The 21,310-nt window shown below is 55.8% G+C and overlaps 1 protein-coding gene across 1 annotated transcript; it reads left to right on the top strand.

The window, feature by feature from the left end:
* Positions 1-5,724: 5,724 nt before the first annotated feature.
* CTU1 (cytosolic thiouridylase subunit 1) lies at positions 5,725-14,741 on the top strand. The gene is made up of 3 exons (XM_004447405.4): positions 5,725-5,790; positions 8,714-9,249; positions 12,177-14,741. The coding sequence occupies exons 2-3, from the start codon at positions 8,742-8,744 to the stop codon at positions 12,686-12,688; spliced, it is 1,020 nt and encodes a 339-aa protein (XP_004447462.2). The 5' UTR covers positions 5,725-5,790; positions 8,714-8,741; the 3' UTR covers positions 12,689-14,741.
* Positions 14,742-21,310: the final 6,569 nt, after the last annotated feature.

The raw sequence follows: 21,310 nt of genomic DNA, 5'->3' as shown, positions 1-21,310 counted from the left end.
GGAGGCGGAGACTCATATCCTTCCTGCCCCCGAGTCATCCCCAGGACCCAGCCCCAGGGGCCCAAGGCTCGTCCCCCATCCCATTTCCCCTGCTCTCAGGGGCCAGGAGTCTTAGACCATTCCTCACGCAAGATGCTGGACAAGAGAGTTCTCTCTATGGCCGCATGAATCTGAGTTCACCCAGTGGGTGTACCTGATGGTCCAAAGCTGCAGGGAGAAGACGAGCACTGAGCATCCCAGGATAGGTGGGGGCCTCTGGGGGTGGGGAGGGGCACCGCTGAGCCCCGGCCTGGCACGGGCCAGGCGCCTGGGGTGGCTGGACTCCAAGGACCGTGTCAAAAGCAGCATCTGGGTCCCGGCCGAGGAGGAGGGGGGAGAGAAAGCAGGCTCCATTGTGGCCCACTCTCCATCTCCCCTTCCACTCGGGGCTCTATTTTCCCCCACTCCACTTACCAAAAGGAAAGTCAGAATTATCCTCCCCCTCTCATCACTCCGGGGCCCCACACAGGGAAGAGCTAAGGCCCTCCCAGGGGCAGAGTGAACCAAGACTAAGACAGGCTCTTAGTCTTAGACTGTGTTCCTGTGTGAACCCACTTGTAGATAGGACCCTTACCAGTTAAGGGGTGCACTCACTTCTGAGGACAGTCTTCTAAGATCCTCTCTGGGTATGGGCAAGTGAAATCCGAAGCCAGGGGTCACAGAAGGCCACAGAAAGAAGCAGGATGTCAAGAGAAACCGGGCATACAGACACAAGGAGAGAGAGATGGCTGCATGACGGGGGCAGAGATGCAAGTCAAGGAACCCCAAGGAGTGTGGCAAGCCAGCACCGGAACTTTGGGGAGAAAGCATGGCCTTGCCAATGCCTTAAGTTTTGGACTTCTAGCCTCTGAAATCATGAGGCAACAAATGTCTATTGTTAAAACAATCAGTGCGTGGTATTTGTCCTAACAGCCATGGCAAACTGAGACATGGCTGCCACAGCTATGACAGAAGCTAGGGAGCTCAAGCTAGGCGTGAGGTTTCCACCTGAAGGAAGCAGGGAAGACTTTCCAGGGTGGAAAATTTTGATCAATACCATGAAGGACGAGAAAATTCCCCGAAGAGGAGGCTACCCCATGCAGCAGGACATACATGCAAATAAAAAAATGCCATGATCAAAGCTCTCAGCATGAAGAGTGCATTGGTTATCTACTGCTGCACAGCAAATTACCTCAGAACTCAGTGGCTTTAAGCAACATCCATTATCTCACAGATTCTGTGGGCTAAAACTGGGGTACAGCTTACCTGGGTCCTGTGATGTAGGTGTCTACAGGCTGTAATCGAGATGTCAACTGAGGCTGCAGGCATTTCAAGGCTTGAGGGGAAGGATCTGCTTGAGGCTCACTCAGTGGCTGTTGGGAAGAATCTGTTCTCATACCTTTTGGACTGCAGTTCCTCCGTGGTGATCAGCTGGTGGTCTACCCCAGTACCTTGCAACATGGGCCTCTCCATGGCACAGCTCACGACATGGCATCTAGCTCCAAAAAAGTGAGAAGGCAAGGGAGAGCAAGAGACAGAGAACAAGGCAACAGCCAGCCTTAGAAGTAGCATCCCATCACCCTCACCGTCTTCTACTCATTAGAAGCAAGTGGCTAGATCCCACCCATGCTCAAGAGAGGAGATGACACAAGGCCACAAGGACTAGCAATGGGGAACACTCGGGCCCATCTTAGAAGGCTGCATATCACCGTCAGGAATAAACAGCAAGTATAGGTTCCCAGTTGGGGGAAAGGCATTACAAATGGAACTCAGAAAAAGAGGAGGAAGAACTCGGAAGGGGCCTGACCATACAGAGTACTGAGAATCAAGGTGGGAGATCCAAGGAGGCTCCAGGGACAGAAGGTGTAGCTTGAGGTAGGACAACAACCATGGGGATGGAAATTAGGGTCATGTGAGAGATATCTAAAGGACAGTAAAAGGAACACTTAGAAAAAGACAGAATGTTGGATATTCTGGAAGACCACTGGCCTATTACCTTCCAAAAAATGTCATGAGAAAAAAAGTTGGGGGACTGATCTAGAGCTAAACAGAACAAGATAGAAAAAAACAAAACAACCAAATACAGAGGGTGCATTTCTATTCCTCATAGGATGTAGTACATCATAGCAGGAAAATGTCCCAGCTCAACAATCAGAAATAGGTGAACACATTACACACACATGCACATACACAGATACACACATATACGTATTCCAGAAACTGTAGAATCAAAGAGGATTAGAAGAATGAAAATTCCAGAGTTGGGGAATATTTCTGAGATGAGCCAGCAATATCCAGCAAGTCTGAGTCTAAGCTTGCCTAGGCAGAGACATTCTATTGTAGGAAAAATAAATCAGCAAATGTTCTGCATTCTTGGAGGGCTGAAATGACAAATTAGAAAAATGAGGGCTCAAAAGCATGGCCAGCTTAAAAGGCAGTGGAAATTTTGTACAGTCTCACAGGGCTTAGGAGATAAAGTCTTGTCTAGGAATAAGAGACAGAGAGGTGAACTCAGTCAGTGAAACTGCAGCCCAACTCCCACGCAGCTCACTACTCTATTGGATTCAGGTCCTAAGACCATCAACCTATCTGCCAAAGAGAGGAAAACAGAGGAAGATTACGTTATCGGGAGCCTTTGTAGCTTTTTTATACTAACGTTTGACATACAATAAAAAATCATCGTATGGTATGTGAACATATCTCAATAAAACTGCTTAATAAGTAATTGTGCAAGAATAGCCAGAAACAGCAGCTATGTACAGCAGGGGAACAGAGAGATTGAAAAATTTTCTTGTTTGTCTGTTTTTTATTGTTATTCTTACTGAAATAATGAAAATGCTCTAATAACGACTGAAGTGATGAATGCCCAACTATGTGATTGTACAAATCCCATTAATTGTGCACTTAGGATGAATTGTATGCTTTATTAACATGTACCAATAAAATTCATTTGTTTAAAAAAAACAGTCACTGGACAAGTGACAAGACAAAAGCAGGACCAGTAATTAAAAGAAAAAGCTGACGAGAAAAAGATGATCTAGAAAATGAAATTAGCAGGTTGACTTAATTACTTCAGCATGTTAAAGAAAATAAAAGTCAAGGTGGACAAGATAGTGAAATGATGGAGAATTTCACCAGAATATGGAATCTGTAAAAAATAGGAATTCTAGAACTGGGAAAATAAAATATCTGAAATTTAGAAATCAGTGGATGGGTTTAGCAAAAGATTTGACTCAAAAAAAACATAAGATTATTGAATATGAAGAAATTCAATAAAAATACCAAACTGAAACACAGAGAGAGGAAAAATAAGGGGGTAGGGGGACAAGAACAGAGACTAAGAGCCAGGTGAGGCACATTCAAAAGGGGTAATATATATCCCATTCATTCTCAGGAGGAAAGGGGAGCATGAATGTGGCAAAACAACATTTGAAATAGTGACAAAGAATTTTCCAAAATCCATAAAATTCATTTGTTAGTTTCTTATTACAACTGTAGCAAATTACCACAAAATCTATGGCTTAGAAAAACATGCATTTATCATCGTACAGTTCTGGAGGTCATAAGTCCCACACGAGTTTCACTGGGATAAAATCAAAGCGCTGGCAGGGCCTTACTCCCTCCAGAGGCTCTAGGAGAGAATCCATGTCCTGGCCTCTTCAAGCTTCTAAAGGCCACCTGCTTTCCTTGGCTCATGGCCCCTTCCTCCATTCTCAAGGCCAGCAGTGTAGCATCTTCAAACCCCTCTGTCTCCAACAGCAGGGTTGCAATCGAGACTGGATGGCCCACAAAGCCAAAAATAGTTTACTATGTTCCTTTACAGTAGAAAGGAACTTTACAGTCAGGCAGTCTGGGGAAGTGACTTATCTCTGAGCTTTGGGTTCTTCACCTATGAAGTGGGAATTACAGCAACACCTACCTCATAAAATTGTGAGTGTTAAACGACATGAGAACAATAAACATTTATTGAGCTTTTAACTACCTGCCAAACAGTGTTCTAAATTCTTTACAAGTGCTCTTAATTCCATTTGACCTCACATAAACCCTGTTGGACTGGAATTATCATCATTCCCATTTTATGGACCAGCAAACTAAGGCAGTGGATGTAGAGAGTTAAGTACCATGGCTGGCGCATAGTAACTGCTGGTTGAATGGTTTCTTCCCCCTAATGTCCTGGCTAGCAGTATCAACTGTGTCCCTGTCTCCCCCACTAAGTAGGAGGGCCTGGAAGACCTTGACCAGGTCTGATACATTTGCATCACCAGTACCTAGCAAAGGGCTAACCTTGCACAAAGACGCCTCAGGAAATGGCCATTCCGCAAATGAACCAATGAGCCTGTGATGACCAGAGCTGGCCCATCGTGACCCTCAAACGTGACCTCATGGAGTTCATGAGTGAAGTCATATAATCGGAAACTAAGGCACCATGATTCTCCTGTCATGGACCACAGTGTCCATGGGTTCCCTGTCACATCACCACACACACACACACCCTGGGGCTCTGCACCTCATGGTCTTGTGATCTCTGAGGCACTGGCCCCCTTATCTTGAGGAACTTTGCCAGTTTTATACAGATCTGAGTTTGGGACCCCTGAGTCTCCACGGTTATTTCTTAGTCCTGGGATTTCCAGACTCTTGGGTCTTGGAAATCTGAATCTTTGGATCCCCCTGGGTCCCTGAAGTTTGAGTATCCGGGGTCTCCAAAGCCCTTGGTCTTTGCGGGACCTCCAGGTCCCTGGTTCTTCCAGCTGCTCAGGTCTCCGTTGTGCGAGTTTTTAAACCCCATGGTCTCAGGGGTGAACCTCTGCGCCTTTCGGCTCCTGCGGTTGGGGTGGATGATAGCCTGGAGTCTTTGGACCCTTTCATCTGGAGGGTCTGGGTCTCCAGGGTCTCCATGACTCTGGGCATAGTTGCTGCTGGATCTCAGGAGTCTAAGCCTTTGAATCTCTCAGTCTAGGAGTCAGGGTCTCTAGACTCCTGGCCTGGCCAAGACCTCTCTCACCTGCCCTCCATCCTAGGGTCCCATCTTCAGCACTACCCGAAGGACGGACGCGTGAATCCGTTTCACTGTCAGGCGTCTGTGCAGTGGATCTCAATCTTACCTACTGCCCAGAGCCAAGCGCACGTGCTGAGACATACCCCCCCCCCCCCGCCCCCATCGCTAACAGTTCACGCACTTGCAGAGCCCTCGGTAGGCACCTTGCTCCGTCTCTCGCCTCGGCCTTTCAGCGGGGAACAGCACCACTACTCCGCGCGCAGATCCAGTGCAACCCGCGTTCTCGGACTCTGCCCTGCGCACAAGCTATCTTCCCCGTTTACACTCTTGGCCGATCCCCGCACACCCACCTCCATGCCCACCCTCAACCCACCTTGAGAGGTTAATCATATGCCCTCTAATCCCTTTAAAAAATTTTATATAATCCCACGAAGGCAGAAAAATAATTTCGTCTTTCCAGGATCCTGCTCAGTGACAGCGTGTCACCACGGCCACAGCAAGCCCCGCCGCCTGTGTCAGTGCGCAAGCGCAGAAAGGAAACAGGGCAGTGCATTCTGGGGATGATAGGCAGACGGCGCCTAAAAGGCTGCTGGGAGTTGTAGTCCCAGCGGACCCCCAGAGCCTCGGGGACTTCAGGCCGAAGCGTTGCATGCGCTTCTGGGAATCGTAGGTGACGTGGTTCCGAGGCCTGATGGGAGTTGTAGTCTGCGAGACCGCTTCCGCACCAGGCTTCCGCGTGTTGGGCTGTCTGGACGTCCCAGCACCAGTTTGCCCAGGTGAGTATCTTCTCCCGCAGTAGTCAGCCGTGGGTCCCGGCTCCTTACTATACGGTGCTGTGTGAGAGTTGAACATCTCCTTCGGGGTGGTAACATGCCCCTCTATGACCCCCCAACCCCCGTTTCCCTGCGGTCGTGTACTCGGAGGGGGCCCCGGCTGCCTTGCCCAGCCTGTCCCCTGCCCTCGCCCCCACTGGGCATGTCTGGGAGGCCACTTCTCTGTCCTAGAACCTCTGTCCTGCTCGATCTCACACAAACCGCCCTCTGGCAAGGTTGCAATATGGAGGCCCCTCTGGGTCCACGTCCTGGCTTCTGGATGCCTTTATTATCCTCCCATCCTACAGATAGCCACTGAGCGCCGACTCTGTGCCACACCTTGTGCGGGCTGGCGGGAGGTGGGGGTGTGAGATGAGGCAGACAGGGTCCCTGCTTTTAGAAACTTTGCAGTACAGTGTAAGAGGCAGAACTCTGTCAGCTAGAGTCAGGACTGGGGTGGAGGAATATGTGCAGCTGTGGGAGCCCAGAGGAGGCCCCCGACCCAGCCTGGGGGTCCACGAGGTCGGGGGGAAGACCTATCAGGCACTTCAGAGTGCCATGCCCAGATGAAATAACTGGTTTCTCCTCACACCTGTTGTCCCACAGTCTTTCCCCCCTTACCAAATGGCCCCACCATCTTTCAATTGCTCAGGCCAAAACTTCCAAGTCATCCCTCATTCCTGGCCAGACCCCAGTCCAAGTGCATGTCCTATGGGCTCTATCCTCAAAACACTTTCAGAATGCCTCCATTTCTTCCTACTCCCACTGCAATCAGCCCAGTCCAGGCCACCCTCATCTCTCACTGACCACTGCCACAGCCCCCTCGCTGGCCCACCTGCCTCTACCCCTGCCCCCTACTCAGCAGCCAAAGGATCCTTTTAAATCCTAAGGCAGCTCAGAGCCCACCTCTGCTGAAAACCTCCCAGGGTTCCTGTCTCCCTCTGAGTAAAAGCAAAACTCCTCCTCATGACCTATGATGCTCTGCTACCTGCAGACTCACCTCCTTCCTTCAGAAGGTGGACCCCCAGGCCTGGGTGACTGTAGATTTAGGGGGTGAGGAGAGGTGAGTCCAGGGTGACTACTTCCTGTCCTGCATGGGCAGATGGTGGTGGTTCTCTTTAAGAGACAGAGAACAGCTCAGCAGGAAGAGGTTTCTGCCTGGGAGGAGGGGGGACAGCTTCAGTCTGGGCATGCCTGAGAGGTGCCCCAGCGGGGACCAGCCTGGCTGGACATAGTGATTCAGAGTTAGCCACAAGGAGAGTGCAAAGAGGAGTGATGACCGTGAGGAGGGAGGCAGGGTTAGAGGCTCCCCAAAAGAAACTGAGTGGAAGAAGGAAAACCAAGAGGGTAGAGAGAGAAGGGAGTCAAAGCCAAGGGGAGAAAAAGTTTCACAGGAGCACTGCTCAGCTGTGAAGGTGTGAACCCCTCCAGGCAGGAGTGCTACTGGGGTGTTTGAGAGGTCTGGGTGGGTAAAGGAGAGCAGCGGAATAAGGTTAGAGGAAAGAGGAGCCAGATCACGCATCACGCGGGGACTTGTAGACCATTCGCTATGAGATTCATTATAATGAGAAATAATCCATTATGATGACATGAGACCCAGTAGGACAGGAGATCCATTATAATGAAATCCATGGGAAGGCTGAGAGAAGATAATTTGGCAGGTCTCCCTGGCTGTTATGTGAAGGATAATGTGTGTGTGTTGGGGTGAGAGACAGGGGAGGCAGGGAGACCATCGAGGAGCCTGCTGCAATAGCCCAGGAGGGAGACGGTGGCTCTGCACCTCTTGAAGCTCAAGTGAGAGGGATTTACTACCTTTTTCTTGGGCACTTGGGGGTGGAGGGCACTTGGGGACAAGGTCAGGCTGGACATGATGATTTAGTTGCCCCCAGGGAGAGTGAGAAGGAGCAGCCAGAATCCTGAGGCCAGGGCTTCTGGCCTGAGCAGCTGGAAGGACAGAGCTGCCCTTTACTGCAGGAGAAGCTGGTTTAGGGGACAAAATCAAGAATTAGGGTTTTAAGATGACTGTTTGGCATCTGAGTGACACTGGTCCCTGCCCTCATAGAGTCACTTACAGTCATATAAAATCCCCACGTCATGGTAAATTTTAGCAGTGTGACCTGCTCTGATTGGTGTGGAAACTAGCAGAGCAGTCCCGGCTGGTGACAGTGGTGGCTGGGCCTGGGAAGGGGGAGACCTGAGCCTGGGGAGGCTTCATGAATTGGCCTGGCAGGCAGGACTGAGGAGGGAGGGGTGGAGGGCTGCGTGGGGCTGGGGTGAAAAGGTGAGAAGACTTGAAGGAGGATGGATTCAGGTCATGAGGCCACAGACCCAGGGTGGGAGATTCTGACACCAGAGCAGGGTTGAGTTCAATCCTGGAATTCCACCCACCACCACCCCAAAACAGGGGGCCACCCTGGCCCACCTCCTTGCAGGTGTGACCCAGGCTACCTCTGAGTTTCTCAGGGAGAGGCATCACCCTGCCTTTTGGAGGACACATTTCTCACCCGTTCCTGGAGTCAGTGCCTCACTCTCACCCCAAACAGTGCAATCCAGTTGCCCTTTCCAGCTTATGCCCTTTCTCTGAGTGGCCTCCCTCTGTCCTTCAGAGTCGCTGGACCATCCAAAGCTCTGCACAGCGCTGGGGCCTCCCTCTGTCCAAGGCCCCCTTTCACTAGGGATCCAGCCAGCCTCCCTGGAGAAGGACGATGCACCCCAGCCCCTCTGATCAAGACTATTAATAGGGGTGACCTTGACCCAAGTGGTGACACCAGCCCCTAAGAAGCATCCCCATCCCCGAGGATGGGTAAAATCCAAGCAGGTTCCGGAAGTGGCAACCGCTGGCCTCATCCTGGGCATAACCCGCTATCTCTCTCTTACCCCCCTGAAGCCGCCCGCTCCTGCCCGGGACCACCGCGATGCCGGCCCCGCCCTGCGCCTCCTGCCACACGGCCCGCGCCGCCCTCCGCCGCCCCCGCTCCGGACGCGCGCTGTGCGGCGCCTGCTTCTGCGCCGCCTTCGAGGCCGAGGTGCTGCACACGGTGCTCGCGGGCCGCCTGCTGCCGCCCGGCGCCGTCGTGGCCGTGGGCGCCTCGGGGGGCAAGGACTCCACGGTGCTCGCGCACGTGCTCCGCGAGCTCGCCCCGCGCCTGCGCATCTCGCTGCGCCTCGTGGCGGTCGACGAGGGCATCGGCGGCTACCGGGACGTGGCGCTGGCGGCCGTGCGGCGCCAGGCGGCGCGCTGGGACCTGCCGCTCACCATCGTGGCCTACGCAGACCTCTTCGGCGGCTGGACGATGGACGCCGTGGCCCGCAGCACGGCCAGCTCCGGCCGCAGCCGCAACTGCTGCACCTTCTGCGGGGTGCTGCGGCGCCGCGCGCTGGAGGAAGGGGCGCGCCTCGTGGGCGCCACGCACATCGTGACCGGTGAGCGCGTGCGCACGCGGCTGGGCGGGTCGGAGGGAGCAGGGCGCGTGCGCGGGGCGGAACCAGAAGGAAGGTGATTGGCGGGGAGTTGAGCGCAGGCTCAAAAGGTGGAGGCCCTGGGCATGTTCCCTAGAGGGAGGAGCCTGATGAGGAGAAGGGGGTATGCGCATGCTCCAGTGCGCAGGCTTGGAGGAGCCAGGCCGGGCATCATCAAGGCTCTTGGTCTTGGCCACCATCTTCTTCTACACAGATTGACATGCAGAGGGGATAAGTGAGGGGGGTCCTTAGTTCATTACTTTAAAAAAATTGTGCTAACATTTTTGGTCTCAGGATCTCCAGTTGTCTGGGAATCCCCTCGGAATCCATCTCTATCTCTGAAAAGCAACTGCCTTTTAACCCATTTTCTTCGGTGGCCTCTGGGCTCTAACATAACTCTTTCGTGCTCTCTCTCATCCATTCCTTCACCAATTACTGAGCTTCCACCGTGTGCCAGGTCAAAGCTGTGTGGCCACAGCAAATTGCTTAACTTCTTTGCAGCTCTGCTTTCTCTTTATAATGGGAATATTAGGGTAATTAGATGAGTTAGGAGTAAACAATAGCAGATACACATGGCTATCGTCATCATCACAGACCTGGGGCTGAGGATACAGCTTTGCCCAGGTGCATACCTAGTCCCTGCCACTGCACAGGTTTCAATATAAAATCACAAACCATTACAAGTGTCACTGAGGAAAGTACACGGACTATATGTGTGTGAAAAAGGATTATGAATGCAAGGCATTCAAGGAAGTCCTCTGAGATCCAAAGACTCAAGGTGAAGGGTGAAGGGGCCAAGGACTGGGGACAGAGGAAACAGCCTGTGCAAGGGTGACACGAAGACAGTTTTGCTTTGACAAGCTTACTCTGGCTGTGATGAGAATGGGTTGGAGGGGGCAAGGACAGAGCCTAGGAGACCAGTTAGAAGGAGGCTGCTGCTGCTGTCAAGGGGACACGATGGGTGGAGGAAGGAGAGAATCAACACACTTGAGGGGCAGTAAGGCAAAGTGCCTCTGGGTTGCTCTCTTTCCTCACCCCAACCCCCTAGCTAGGACTTAAACTCTGGAGGAGGGCAGTCTGAAGTTCAAACACTGGTGTGGCCATTCACTGCATAACCTTGGAACTTGGGGCAAATTCCTTGATCTCTCTGAGCCTTAGTTTTCCTGGGTTAAAATGGGAGGAATAATCCTTTCCTCACTGGACTGTTAGATCCATTCACCAAGATGTACGGTGGAGGAAGTTGCCTTGCGTTTTAAAATTAATTTGTTAGAATTCACTTATTAATTGTCCTTGTAAAAGTAATGAAAGCTTCCACCAGATAAATCCCTAACCTGTGAGATAATCTTTACTCTTTTTTTTTTTATGCCCACAGTTTTCAAAGACCTATAATTATTACAAAGGTAGGGAAGTCCTGAGTGGGTCTTTGATGACAAGGCTGGGGAGCAAACCCAACCTTCGGTGATTAATGTGGTTTACAGCTTCAAGGCAACAGGCACAGCATGGAAACGTAAACATTTGAACAGATGTCGTTTCCAGGAGCAAACATACCTGGTTACAAGGTCACAGCCAGTAGTCCTTGGCAGGCAACTATTAAGAGAAACAAAATTAGAGCAAAGTACTCCACCTATTCTCCCATCTAGTCCAGGGTTTCTCAACTCCAGCGTTATTGGCATTGGGGCCAGATACTTCCTTGGGGGATGGGCGGGGGGGCTGCCCTGTACATTTTAGGACATTTAGCAGCATCCCCAGACTCTCCCCACTAGATGGCAGTAGCACCCTCCCCAGTTGTGACAACTGGGTTGCAAAATCACCCCCAGTTGAGAACCACTGATCTAGACTCCAGTAGAAGTTGATAAGATACAGAATATAGATGTAGCTTCAGGTTTATGGTGACTGGTGTGTCAGTATTCATTTTTACCCTGGTCTTTCCAAACAAAGACAGTGCAAACACCGTGATCTGCATTCTCAGAGGAACTTTGTCAACAACTGTATTAGGTTCTTATTGCTGCTCTAACAAACTACCCCAAACCTTGTGGGTTAAAATAACGCATATTTATCTTACAGATCTGTAGGTTAGAGTCTGATGTGGGTCTCACTGGGCTACAATCAAGGTATGGGAAGGGCTGTGCTTCGTTCTGAGGGCTTTAGGGGAGAATCTATCCCCCTGCCTTTTCCAGCTTCTAGACGTTGCCTGCATTCCTTGGCTCACAGCCCCTTTTTTTCAGAGCCAGCAGTGGTGGGTTGAGTCCCTCTCATGTCACATCCCTCTGACCTTGCTTTCCTGGTCACGTCCCAGCTTCTGACTCTTCTGCCTCCCTCTTCCACTCTGCAGACCCTGTGGTCATATTGGGCCCACCTGGATCATACAGAATACTCTCCCTGTCTCAAGTCAGCTGCTTAGCAACCTGAATTCCCTTTGCCCCCTAAACAGGCTGCAGGGATGAGGAGTGGCCATCTTTTTGTTCTTGGGTTGGGGGCAGTATGATTCTGCCTACGACAACAGCCCTCTGGAGAATCTCTGTGAATTACAGTTTAACTGGGGCTGAAATGGTATTTGCAGGGGAAAGCACCTTCACTTTACCTGGAAGGTCAGCTAGCTCAGGGCCAGGTAGCAGTAGGGGGGGCGGGGTTCAAATGAGGCCCCCCCCCCCCAATTGAGGCGTGCGTGTGTATATTCCCATGGCTTTTCTCGCGGTACCCACCTCCAGCCTCTGCCAGGCTGCCCCGCGGTGTCCGGGGTCTCCCTTACCCCAGCCCCCGCCCACGCCCCCACCCTCCCTTCTCTCCCTGTGCCCGGGGTCTCCCTACCCCAGTCCCCGCCCAGGCCCACCCTCCCGTCTCCCTGGGCCCTGCCGCCCCCTCACCTGCTCCCCGTCTGCTCTCCCCGCCAGGCCACAACGCGGACGACATGGCGGAGACGGTGCTCATGAACTTCCTGCGGGGCGACACGGCGCGCCTGGCCCGGGGCGGGGGCCTGGGCTCGCGGGGCGAGGGGGGCGCCCTGCCGCGCTGCCGCCCGCTGCAGCTGGCCTCGCAGAAGGAGGTGGTGCTGTACGCGCACTTCCGCCGCCTCGACTACTTCTCCGAGGAGTGCGTCTACGCGCCCGAGGCCTTCCGCGGCCACGCGCGCGACCTGCTCAAGCGCCTGGAGGCGGCGCGGCCGTCGGTGGCGCTGGACCTCGTGCACTCGGCCGAGCGCCTGGCGCTGGCCCCGGCCGCGCTGCCCCCGGCCCCCGGCGCCTGCTCCCGCTGCGGGGCGCTCGCCAGCCGCGCGCTCTGCCAGGCCTGCGCGCTCCTGGACGGCCTCGACCGCGGCCGCCCGCGCCTGGCCATCGGCAAGGGCCGCCGCGGGCTGGCCGAGAAGGGGCCGCCAGGCGCGCGCGGGGCCGGCCCCGCCGTCTAGAGCCTCCGGCTCAGCCAGGAGACCACGGGGACGGCCCGGGTACCTGGAGGCAGGAGGCTGGGCTGATACCCGGGTTGGAGGGGAGAGGGGGCCGGGTCCAGATGTCTGGGTCTGAGGAGCAGGGGCGGGGACCTGGACTCCTGGGTCCGAGGGACGAGGGTACGGGGACCTGGACTCTTGGGTCTGAGGAGCAGGGGCGGGGACCTGGACTCCTGGGTCCGAGGGAAGATGGCCAGGTAGAAGGCAGCTGACCCCTGGCTCCCGGGTCTGAGGGAGGAGGTTGGGTCCAGATATCTGCGACTGAGGGTCCAGTCCCAGGCACCTGGAGCTGAGGGGGAAGGGAGCTATCAGCCTGTAATTCCTGAGCGACTGCTCCCCCCGCGCCTCTGCTGGGTCCCAGGTGTGCTCAGGACGCCCTGACCCTTTTGAGCACCTACTGTGTACCTGCTGTTTCCTTTGGCCTCTGGTGGGATAAGCGGGGTCCTGTGAGGTGATGGCCTCCGTCGTTTGCAGTGGTCGTGGTGACACCTGCTCAGGGCGTTCCTGTGAGCTCTTTCCTTGCATGGTCTCATTCCGTCTCATTCCACCACAACCATATTGGCCTTCGCCGTTACTGAGTAAGCAGAGACTCATGCAGGTGTGGTGACTGGCCCAAGGTCACGCGGCTTGAGCGTGGCGAAGCGGGCCTGGCTCCAGAGCTCTCTGAGACTGTGGAACTACCCCTCCCCGCTCCTGCCCCCCCCACACTGAATCTGCTGGTGTCCCCACGAGGTGGGTGAACAGCGGCTGGGTGAGCCCCACCCCTGCCCCCTCGGTTAAAGCGCTGCTGGAAACGTGCTCAATAAATGGTGGCCCCCTGGGTTGTTCCTACGGTGGCCACCAGAGGGCGCTGGGTTTGGGGGTAGCAGCCAGGGAGGTGTGGGGCCCAGAAGCTTCCTCCCTGACCCCTGGAGAGACTTGGGTTTCTCAGTCCCACCTCCAGACTTTTGCTGGGCTGGCCCCTTGTTCCTTTCCCCTCTTCCTGGAGGCAGGCTCCAGCTAGAAGTCTTCCCTGGCCTTCTCCCACCCAGCTGCTGGGTCCTGCCCTCACCGACTCTGGCTCACTTTTCCTAATTAGGCGGGGCTGGAGGGCGGGTCCCAGGCGCCCCATCTCCGGTGGATTAACTCTTCATCCAGCAAACGCTCCCAAGTGCCTGCTCTGCCCCAGGCTGCCCTCTGGCTGCTAGGGCCACAGCAGCGAACAAAGGACAGATCCCCTGCCCACGAGGGCGTCCCAGGCTGGGAGTAAACATAGAACGTCAGGTGGGGAAGTGAAAATAAAGCACGTGGAGGGAGGGAGCAGTCTCCACGGGAGGGCAGGGAAGCTGCTCTTTGAGGAGGTGGCATCTCAGAAGAGAGAAGTAGGCAAAGGCTGGAATCACGGAGCTGTCCCGGGCAGGGAAGAGGGGACTGCCCGTGCGGGAGGCCTAAGGTGAGATAAGCTCGGGGAGTGGGGGACAGCCCGGAGTCTGAGAGGTCCGAGTCGGGGAGGAAGAGAAGCACAGGAGATGTGGAGGCCGAGCCAGGAGCGGCTCGTGCTCGGCCTGGAGGAGGTGGGAAGCGTGATGGTAAGGCGGGGGAGGGCTCCAGCTGGGGTGGGTCAGTCATCCCAGCTGCCCTGATTGCAGGCTCCAGGGGGGTGGTGGGGGGTGCTGCCTATGTGCCAGACGCTGCCCTGAGCACTCCTCCCTCATCTGCTCAGAGATGGGGTGGGCAGTGGATTTTAGCCCCAATTCTATGAAGGCTAAACTGATGGCCCAGAGAGGTGAAGCGACTTGCTCAAGATCACACAGCCACAAACCACAGAAGGAGCTGGAGAACCCCTTCTCATCGCCAGCCCACCACCGATTCACCGGTCATTTGGACAAAGGACCTTTCTGCTCAACCCAGTTTTCCCTCCACAGTAGAAGACAGCTGTATTTCCATTGTGGTTTAGAGCAGCACCATCCAATAAAAGTACAGTGTGAGCCACGGGTGTAATTATTAAAGTTTTAGGAGACTTTTTTTTGAAAAACATGGAATTAATTTTAATAATATATTTTATTGGCCTGATGTATGTATAAATATGGGCTTGACATATAGTCAATAGAAAAAGTTATCCGTAAGATTTTCGTTCATTGTTTTGTGCTCCGTTTTTAAAGTTTGGTGCTTGTCGAGTCAGAACTGCCCCAGCGCAGGTGCCCAGCAGCCACCCCGGGCGCGAAGCCCAGCGCTGCCACCGAGCTCCGTGACCTTGGGCGGGTTCCTCACACCCTGTGGTTTTTGTGAGCAACTACGCAAAGGCGCTCGCGGCGGCGGCCGCCCTGGCGTGCGCGTCCCGGCGTGTGTGGGTCGGGTGCTGTTCTCGGTCCCGGCCGCGAGGGGGCGCCGCGACCACGCCGCGCAGGGGCGCCAGCCATTGCCTGGGCGGGGAGCCCTCCCTCCCTCCTCTCCAGGCCTGGCCCGGGTAGGTTCGCCCCCTCGTCTCTAGGCCAGTCCCTAAGGGCGGGAGGCACAGGTGGGCAGAAGTTTTGAGGCCCGGTATAAACCCCAGGGCACTTTCGGGGACCCAAAGACCCGGTGCACTCATTCATTCATTCATTCAACAGACCTTTATCAAGCATCTGATTTGTGAGGACGGATAACAAAACACAAAAACCTGCCCTTATGGGAGAGGCAAAAGAAACGGGGAAAACAGCACGTCGGGCGCGGGTGGTGACCACTGCCGGGAAGAAAAGCCCGGCAGGAAGGAAGATGGGGTTGGGCTGCCGTGTTCAGCCAGGGCTTAGGGAAGACGTGGAGGCGAGGCCGGGGCTCTGCAGAGCTGCGGGAAGCCCCTGCAGGCAGGGCAGCTGCCGGGCGGACTGAGGGCGCGTGGAGGGGCCCAGCGGTGAGAGGGGCCCGGTCGCGTGGGCCTGGGAGGTTTGGGGGCGGCGGAGTAACGGGGTCGGTTCTTTATTCATTCAGCAAACAACTCCCGACACCCAGCCTGGGCCGGGCCCTGCACAGGCAGTGGGGAAACAGCTGAGTCAGGTCCCCTCCCTGCTCCCCGACTGGTGGGCGAGGGCCGACCCCCTCCCCCACCCGAGGTCTGAGTGCCCGCGCCGGGGTCCGTAAGAGCGCCCGGGAGCCGGAAGTGGGGCCTCGGCAGGTTTCCTGGGAGACGCAGTGTGTAAACCAGGGCCCGGGTAAGGCTAGGACCCGGCAGGGGGCGGGCAGGGGCCGGGCCGCGTGGAGGGGGCAGCAGGTGCCACCGGGGGAGGGGGGGTCTCGAGCCGGCAGAGCTGGCCCGGGGGCCAGGAGGGTGCCCCCGCCCCGGGGTTGGGGTCAGGCTGGAGGGCAAACCCGGGAGGAGATGCGGCAGCCAACAAGCCGAGGGGTTGGAGTGGCGGGGTCGGATCCCGGGATATTTCAGACGTACCAGGCAAGAGTTAGCAACCCTGCAGGCGCTGGCGCAGGGTTTGTCAACAGGGCCTTGCAATGAAGCCAAACGCGCAGATACAGGAGAAGCCCGTGAGCAGGCGTCCTCCGCTTGGGCAGAAAGCCAGAGAAAACACGGGATCTTTTGATGGAGAGAGCCACTGAGGCGAGCTGCGGGAGTGCCGCGCAGCGCCTGTAGCCACTGCAGGAGCCCAGGACTCGGCCCCCTGGTGGCACCCTGTGGTGTGGAGTCTGAGGACCAGGGACCGTGCGGCTGAAATCCCAGGCGCAGGCCTCCAGGGAGGGGTTTGGAGCCCACTCTCAGAAAGCTCGGCTTCTCCTTGTGCTATCAGTGCCCCTTCCACCGGGTGTGTCCCCCCCACACGGCCAGGCTGACCATGCAGGGATTCGGGGGTCAGGCTCTGAGATTCTCTCATTCAGCCACTTGGGTAGAGCCCCTGCCGTGGGCGGGGGCCCAGACTGGGATTCAGTAGTGAAGGCGACAGACAAGCTCCTGCTCACTGGAAGCATGGGTTCTAGGAAGGGAGGACTTTCCTTTCTTTCTTTTTGTTTAATTAAAATTTTCCCAAATTTACACTCCACACCCACCAAGCAACAACTCGCCCGCCCCATCCCCCAGTAACCTCCCATCTACTTTCTGTCTCTACAAATATGCAATGTCTAGGTTTTTCACATAAGTGACATCAGACAGCATCTGTCCTCAGTGGCTTATTTCACTCAACGCCGTGTCTTCAGGGTTCGTCCATGTTGCAGCACGTCTCAGAACCTGGTTCCTCTTTACATCTGAATAATACACCACCCTGTGCGTCTACCACTTGTTCTTTCTCCATCACCTGCCGGGGACACCCGGGTGCGTCGACCCTTTGGCAACTGTGACGATGCTGCGTGAATATCGGTGTACAGGCTTCTGTTTGAGTCCAAGTTTTCCAAGCTTTGGGGGATCTACCAGGGATTTTCAGGTCACAGGACAAAATCAATCTTTATTTAGCTTTTTGAGGAGCCGCCGTTCTGCTTCCCCCAGCGGCTGCACCATTTCTCACTCCCATGGGAGACGGTTCTTCATCCAACAAACATTTATTGAGCAGTTACCATGTGCGAGGGACTGTCCCAGGAACTAGGGCACAGAAGCAAATCAAGCGGCCGCGAATCCCTGCGGCCAGAGCCAACCCTCAAGAGGAGAGAGACAAACTACACTTAAAAATAAGAACGTGGTGGCAAGTGCCGGAGAGAAAAAGTGACCAACAAGGAAGCAAAAGTAGAAAACAACTGCAGATTAAAATAAGGGGGGCTGGGATAGAAACTAAAAGGGGAAATGTCTGCCCTAGAGAACATGATCAGGAGGTGACATTCGAGCTGGCATCTGGGGGACAAGGAAGAGCCACAGGTGGAGTGGTGGGAACTGACCCAGGCAGAGGGCAGTGGGGGGGGGGGGCAAGGTTCTGGTGAGAAGGCCCAGCGAGGCTGGGGGGCCACAGGGGGCGGGCGGGCACCAGCCAAACACGGACCGCCTTGGAGGCACTTGGCCTTATCGCCGCGGCGGGGGATGGCACGTAGGTTTTAAGCAGGTCTGAACGTGATGCTGTTTATATTTTAAGAATGCGTTGGCTGCTGCGGCGGCGTGGGGCGGAAGGTGGGGGCGACTCGCTCTGAGGCTTTCACAGCTGCCAAGTGCGAGATTAGGGTGCCTTGGAAGATGGCCAGCGGGGTGGGGCCCCGGGGGCAGATTTGCCCTCTCGGAGCTACGGTGGGACAGGAATTGCCAAAGCGGGCGGCGAGAGTGGGGAAGAGGTGGGGAGCACGCCCGGCTCTCTGACCCCCGCGAGTAGGTAGATGATGGCTCAGTCGCTAAAATGGGAAGGCCGTGGAGCTCCCACAGAAATAAGTGGGTGGGACACGATGGAGCCGGGCAGGGGGCAGGCGGCCGTGGCGCCCGCGTCGGGTGAGCATGTAGAGGCGGCCTGGCACGCGGGGGACGGCGTGAGCGGATGCGGGTGCTGACTCAGAGACCTCAGAGAGAACTTGGGTAATCGAAGGAACCCGTGAGGCCAACAGTGGAGGGTCGAGTCGGGCGGACGTGCGGGGGTCAAATCCCACCTCTGCCCCTGCTGGCCGGGCAGCCTCGGGTAGCTCACCCCATCTCACGCCCTTTCCTCCTCTGTCAAATGGGGGGCAATCGCGCTTGCCCCTCAGGGCGGACGGGAGACTCCAACGAAACGTGGCCCGTAGCAGGCCCTGGAGAGACGGCCAACCAGGAGCCAGGCGGGTGTCCCCAAAAGCCAGAGGGCAGGGTCTGCGAGCTCATTCCACAGATTTTCGTTCCTGCTGGGGATCCAGTAGGGATCAAGGCGAATGCCCTTGATGACGCGGAGACGGATTTGGGGACAGAGAGGCACGGTGTACAGGAGCCAGGCAACCAGGCTCGAATCCCAACCCCAAGCTTGTATGAATCACTTCTATCTGAGCCTGTACCCCCTTCCCTGGGACCCCCAAACCTCGTAAAGCCACGAGAGGATTAAGCGTGGTCCTGTTGGGAAGGCCCTCGGCAACCTGCCCGACGCTCTGCAGATCTGCTTTTTCATGCCACGTGGAGACAGAGGCAGGCGTCCAGAGTCCTGCGGGGTGAGGACCCCTGCTTTGGACACCCGTGACCTCCAACGTAGGCAGAGACCACCTCCTCCGCCACCCATTCCCACCGTCACGCCCTGGCCCCTGTGTCTGTCGGGAAGGGCTCCACCCCTGAAATCACAGAACCCCACATCCCACTCCCTGACCACTTCCTCCCAAGCTCCCGGTGCTGTGGGTGGCTCCGCCATACCTGTTTCTCCACTGCAGAGACACCTCCTTGACCTTCGCCATGACGCCTCTTCACCAAGCCCCTGCCGGCTCCACTTCCGCCACCCCACAATCCCCCCTCTGTCCTCATCTCCCCTTTCTGAGCATGAGGGGCAATCCCGCCACTGCCCAGTCCCCCCACGCGCCTTCTCTCCACCTACATCTGGGCCACTAGAGAAAAAAAAAAGAAACCACCCAACTGGTGAGATGGTGACTCTTGGAACTCATGATCGCCCATCTCCCCGGGTATGTGGTCCTCCACCCTCCGCTGTCACCCACCCAGGTGCCCCTCGTGATGAGCTGGCCTCCGTCTCCACGGAGGAAACTGAAGCCACCCGACGGGCCCTCGCGTGCCTTCCTGCCAGGGCCCACGCCCCACCTGCCTCCTCACCCGCCCTTTCCTTCTTCCTTCCTGGAACAATGGAAGAGGCGCCTGCCCCTCGTCTGCGGCTGATCCCACCAGCTGTTGCACCATCTGCTCCTTTGTGCTGGGGCATCTCGCCCGCCGTGGTTGTCAGAGGCTCCCCGTCTGGGCTCCAGTCAAAGCGCCATGGCTTGGCGTTGTGCAACCTTGCATCCTTGGGCGAACGACATGCATCGTCGCTGGCTTGACTTCCTCCTCCGTAGAATGCGGATGACGCGATTACCTCTCTCATGGGACTCTGGGAAGAATTCCGTGAGTTAATTCACGGGAAGTGCTTGGAAACCATGGTCGACCCGCAAATGGGTGCTCTAATGAAACTGGCACTTGTCTTGGGAGATGACAGGGAGAAGACGTGGGAGCCTGAACTGTAGAGTCAGACCATTCTGAAGTTTATATCCTGCCTCCTGCACTTACTAGCTGCAAGGCTGTGGGCGAGCCATGTCCCCTCTCTTGGTCTCGGTTTCCTAGTCTGTAAAATGGGGACAGGATGGTATTGATCCATGGAGCTCAGACTTTCCACTCTCTGCCCTCGTCTCTACTCTCCCCCTCACTCGCTGCACCCTAGTCATCCTGGCCTCCTCTCTGGTCCTCAGATAGCCAACACCCCGCCTTTGCACCTGCTGTTCTCATTGTCCTCCCCTAGATATCCCCATGGCTCTCTCCCCAATCTCCTTTAGGTCTTTGCTCAAAGGTCACCTCTGTCAGGCATCCCCTACCCCCCTTTTTACTCTACTTTTTCCATAGCACTTAGAACTTGTAAGATCATGTGTTGTATTTCCTTGTTTCTTGATTGCTTCCCCTTCCAGAAGGTAAGCCTCAGCTGGGCAAGGATTTCGTTGATTTCATTCACTGCTGTATCCCCAATACCTAGAACTGTGGCTGATGCATATCAGGGTACAGGAATATGGGAATCAGTAGGTGTCGAATGGAGAGAGGGAGAAGAAAGGAAGACAGGCAAGGAAGGGGAGGGAGGGAGCGGAGAAGGACGCCGGCTAATTCACCTGAAGAATGTAACACAGAGCCTGACTGTGCTAAGCCCTCAATAAACGTGAGCGTTGGCTTTTGCTCTAATTATCCTCAAGTCTTTTCTTCTCATAAACAGCCTTCCCTGGTCAAGCACCCTTTCTCCTCCCACATGCGCCTAACAGTTGTCTTCACCAGAAGTCTCCACACCACTCCCTCTGCCACGTGGGCCCCGGCTTCCAAATGGCCCGTCCCCTCGCACCAGCCGGTCCCTTCTCTCCAAGGTCCACCACCCCTCTGGTGGGGTCCTTACAAGCCTCCCAGTGGCGACGTTGGAGCGGGTGCCACCCCCTCATTAAAAAGCTCTTGGCTTCCCTGGCACCAGCATCTCCTCCTGTCTTTTCCATCGCTCCTTCTCAGCACCCCCAGTCTCTTCCCATCCCCTAACCGTGGGTCCTCCTTGGGGTCCTTTGACTCCTCACCCTGTGCTTTCTCTCTGGGTGGGCTCGACATGCCCTGGCTGTCGGCGCCTTCTCTACTGGTGCCTCCCAATCCCTGTCTAGCCAGACAGCTCCCCCAAGCTCCAGCCCTGGGGCCCCAGCGAGGACCCCGAAGGGCTCGAAGGGCTCGTGTCCCTTCTCTTTTACCCACCACCCACAGGGTAAACCCCAAGCCGCTGCCTCACAGCCCCGGCACTCCTTTGCTGCGCTCTCAGCTCTTCTCTGTCATCGCAGTCTTGCTCGGAGGCCACTGCCCAGGGCGGTACCTTTGCTCAGAGCCGCTCACCCCCCTCCCACCCCACCAGCCCCCTGGGGAGCTCCTGCTCACCCGGGGGCCTTGGTGGAGTCTGCCCATCCTCTGGGAACCGTTTCCACACTCCTGGGCTCCTTCAGAGCATGCAGCACCCCGACTGAGTTTTCTGTTGCCCTGTTGGCCTTTCCCAC

Source organism: Dasypus novemcinctus, chromosome 18 (assembly GCF_030445035.2).
Source record: "Dasypus novemcinctus isolate mDasNov1 chromosome 18, mDasNov1.1.hap2, whole genome shotgun sequence".
NCBI classification, from domain to species: Eukaryota; Metazoa; Chordata; class Mammalia; order Cingulata; family Dasypodidae; genus Dasypus; species Dasypus novemcinctus.
Note: the sequence above shows the minus strand (reverse complement) of the source record. Positions and strands in the feature narration are given on the sequence as shown.

What these genes read in the sequence shown, in the direction of transcription:
- CTU1 (XM_004447405.4), top strand. Translation starts at nt 8,742, where the DNA reads ATGCCGGCCCCGCCCTGCGCCTCCTGCCACACGGCCCGCGCCGCCCTC. An exon ending in CGCCACGCACATCGTGACCG is followed by an intron (nt 9,250 to 12,176) that starts GTGAGCGCGTGC and finishes TCTCCCCGCCAG; the next exon opens with GCCACAACGCGGACGACATG.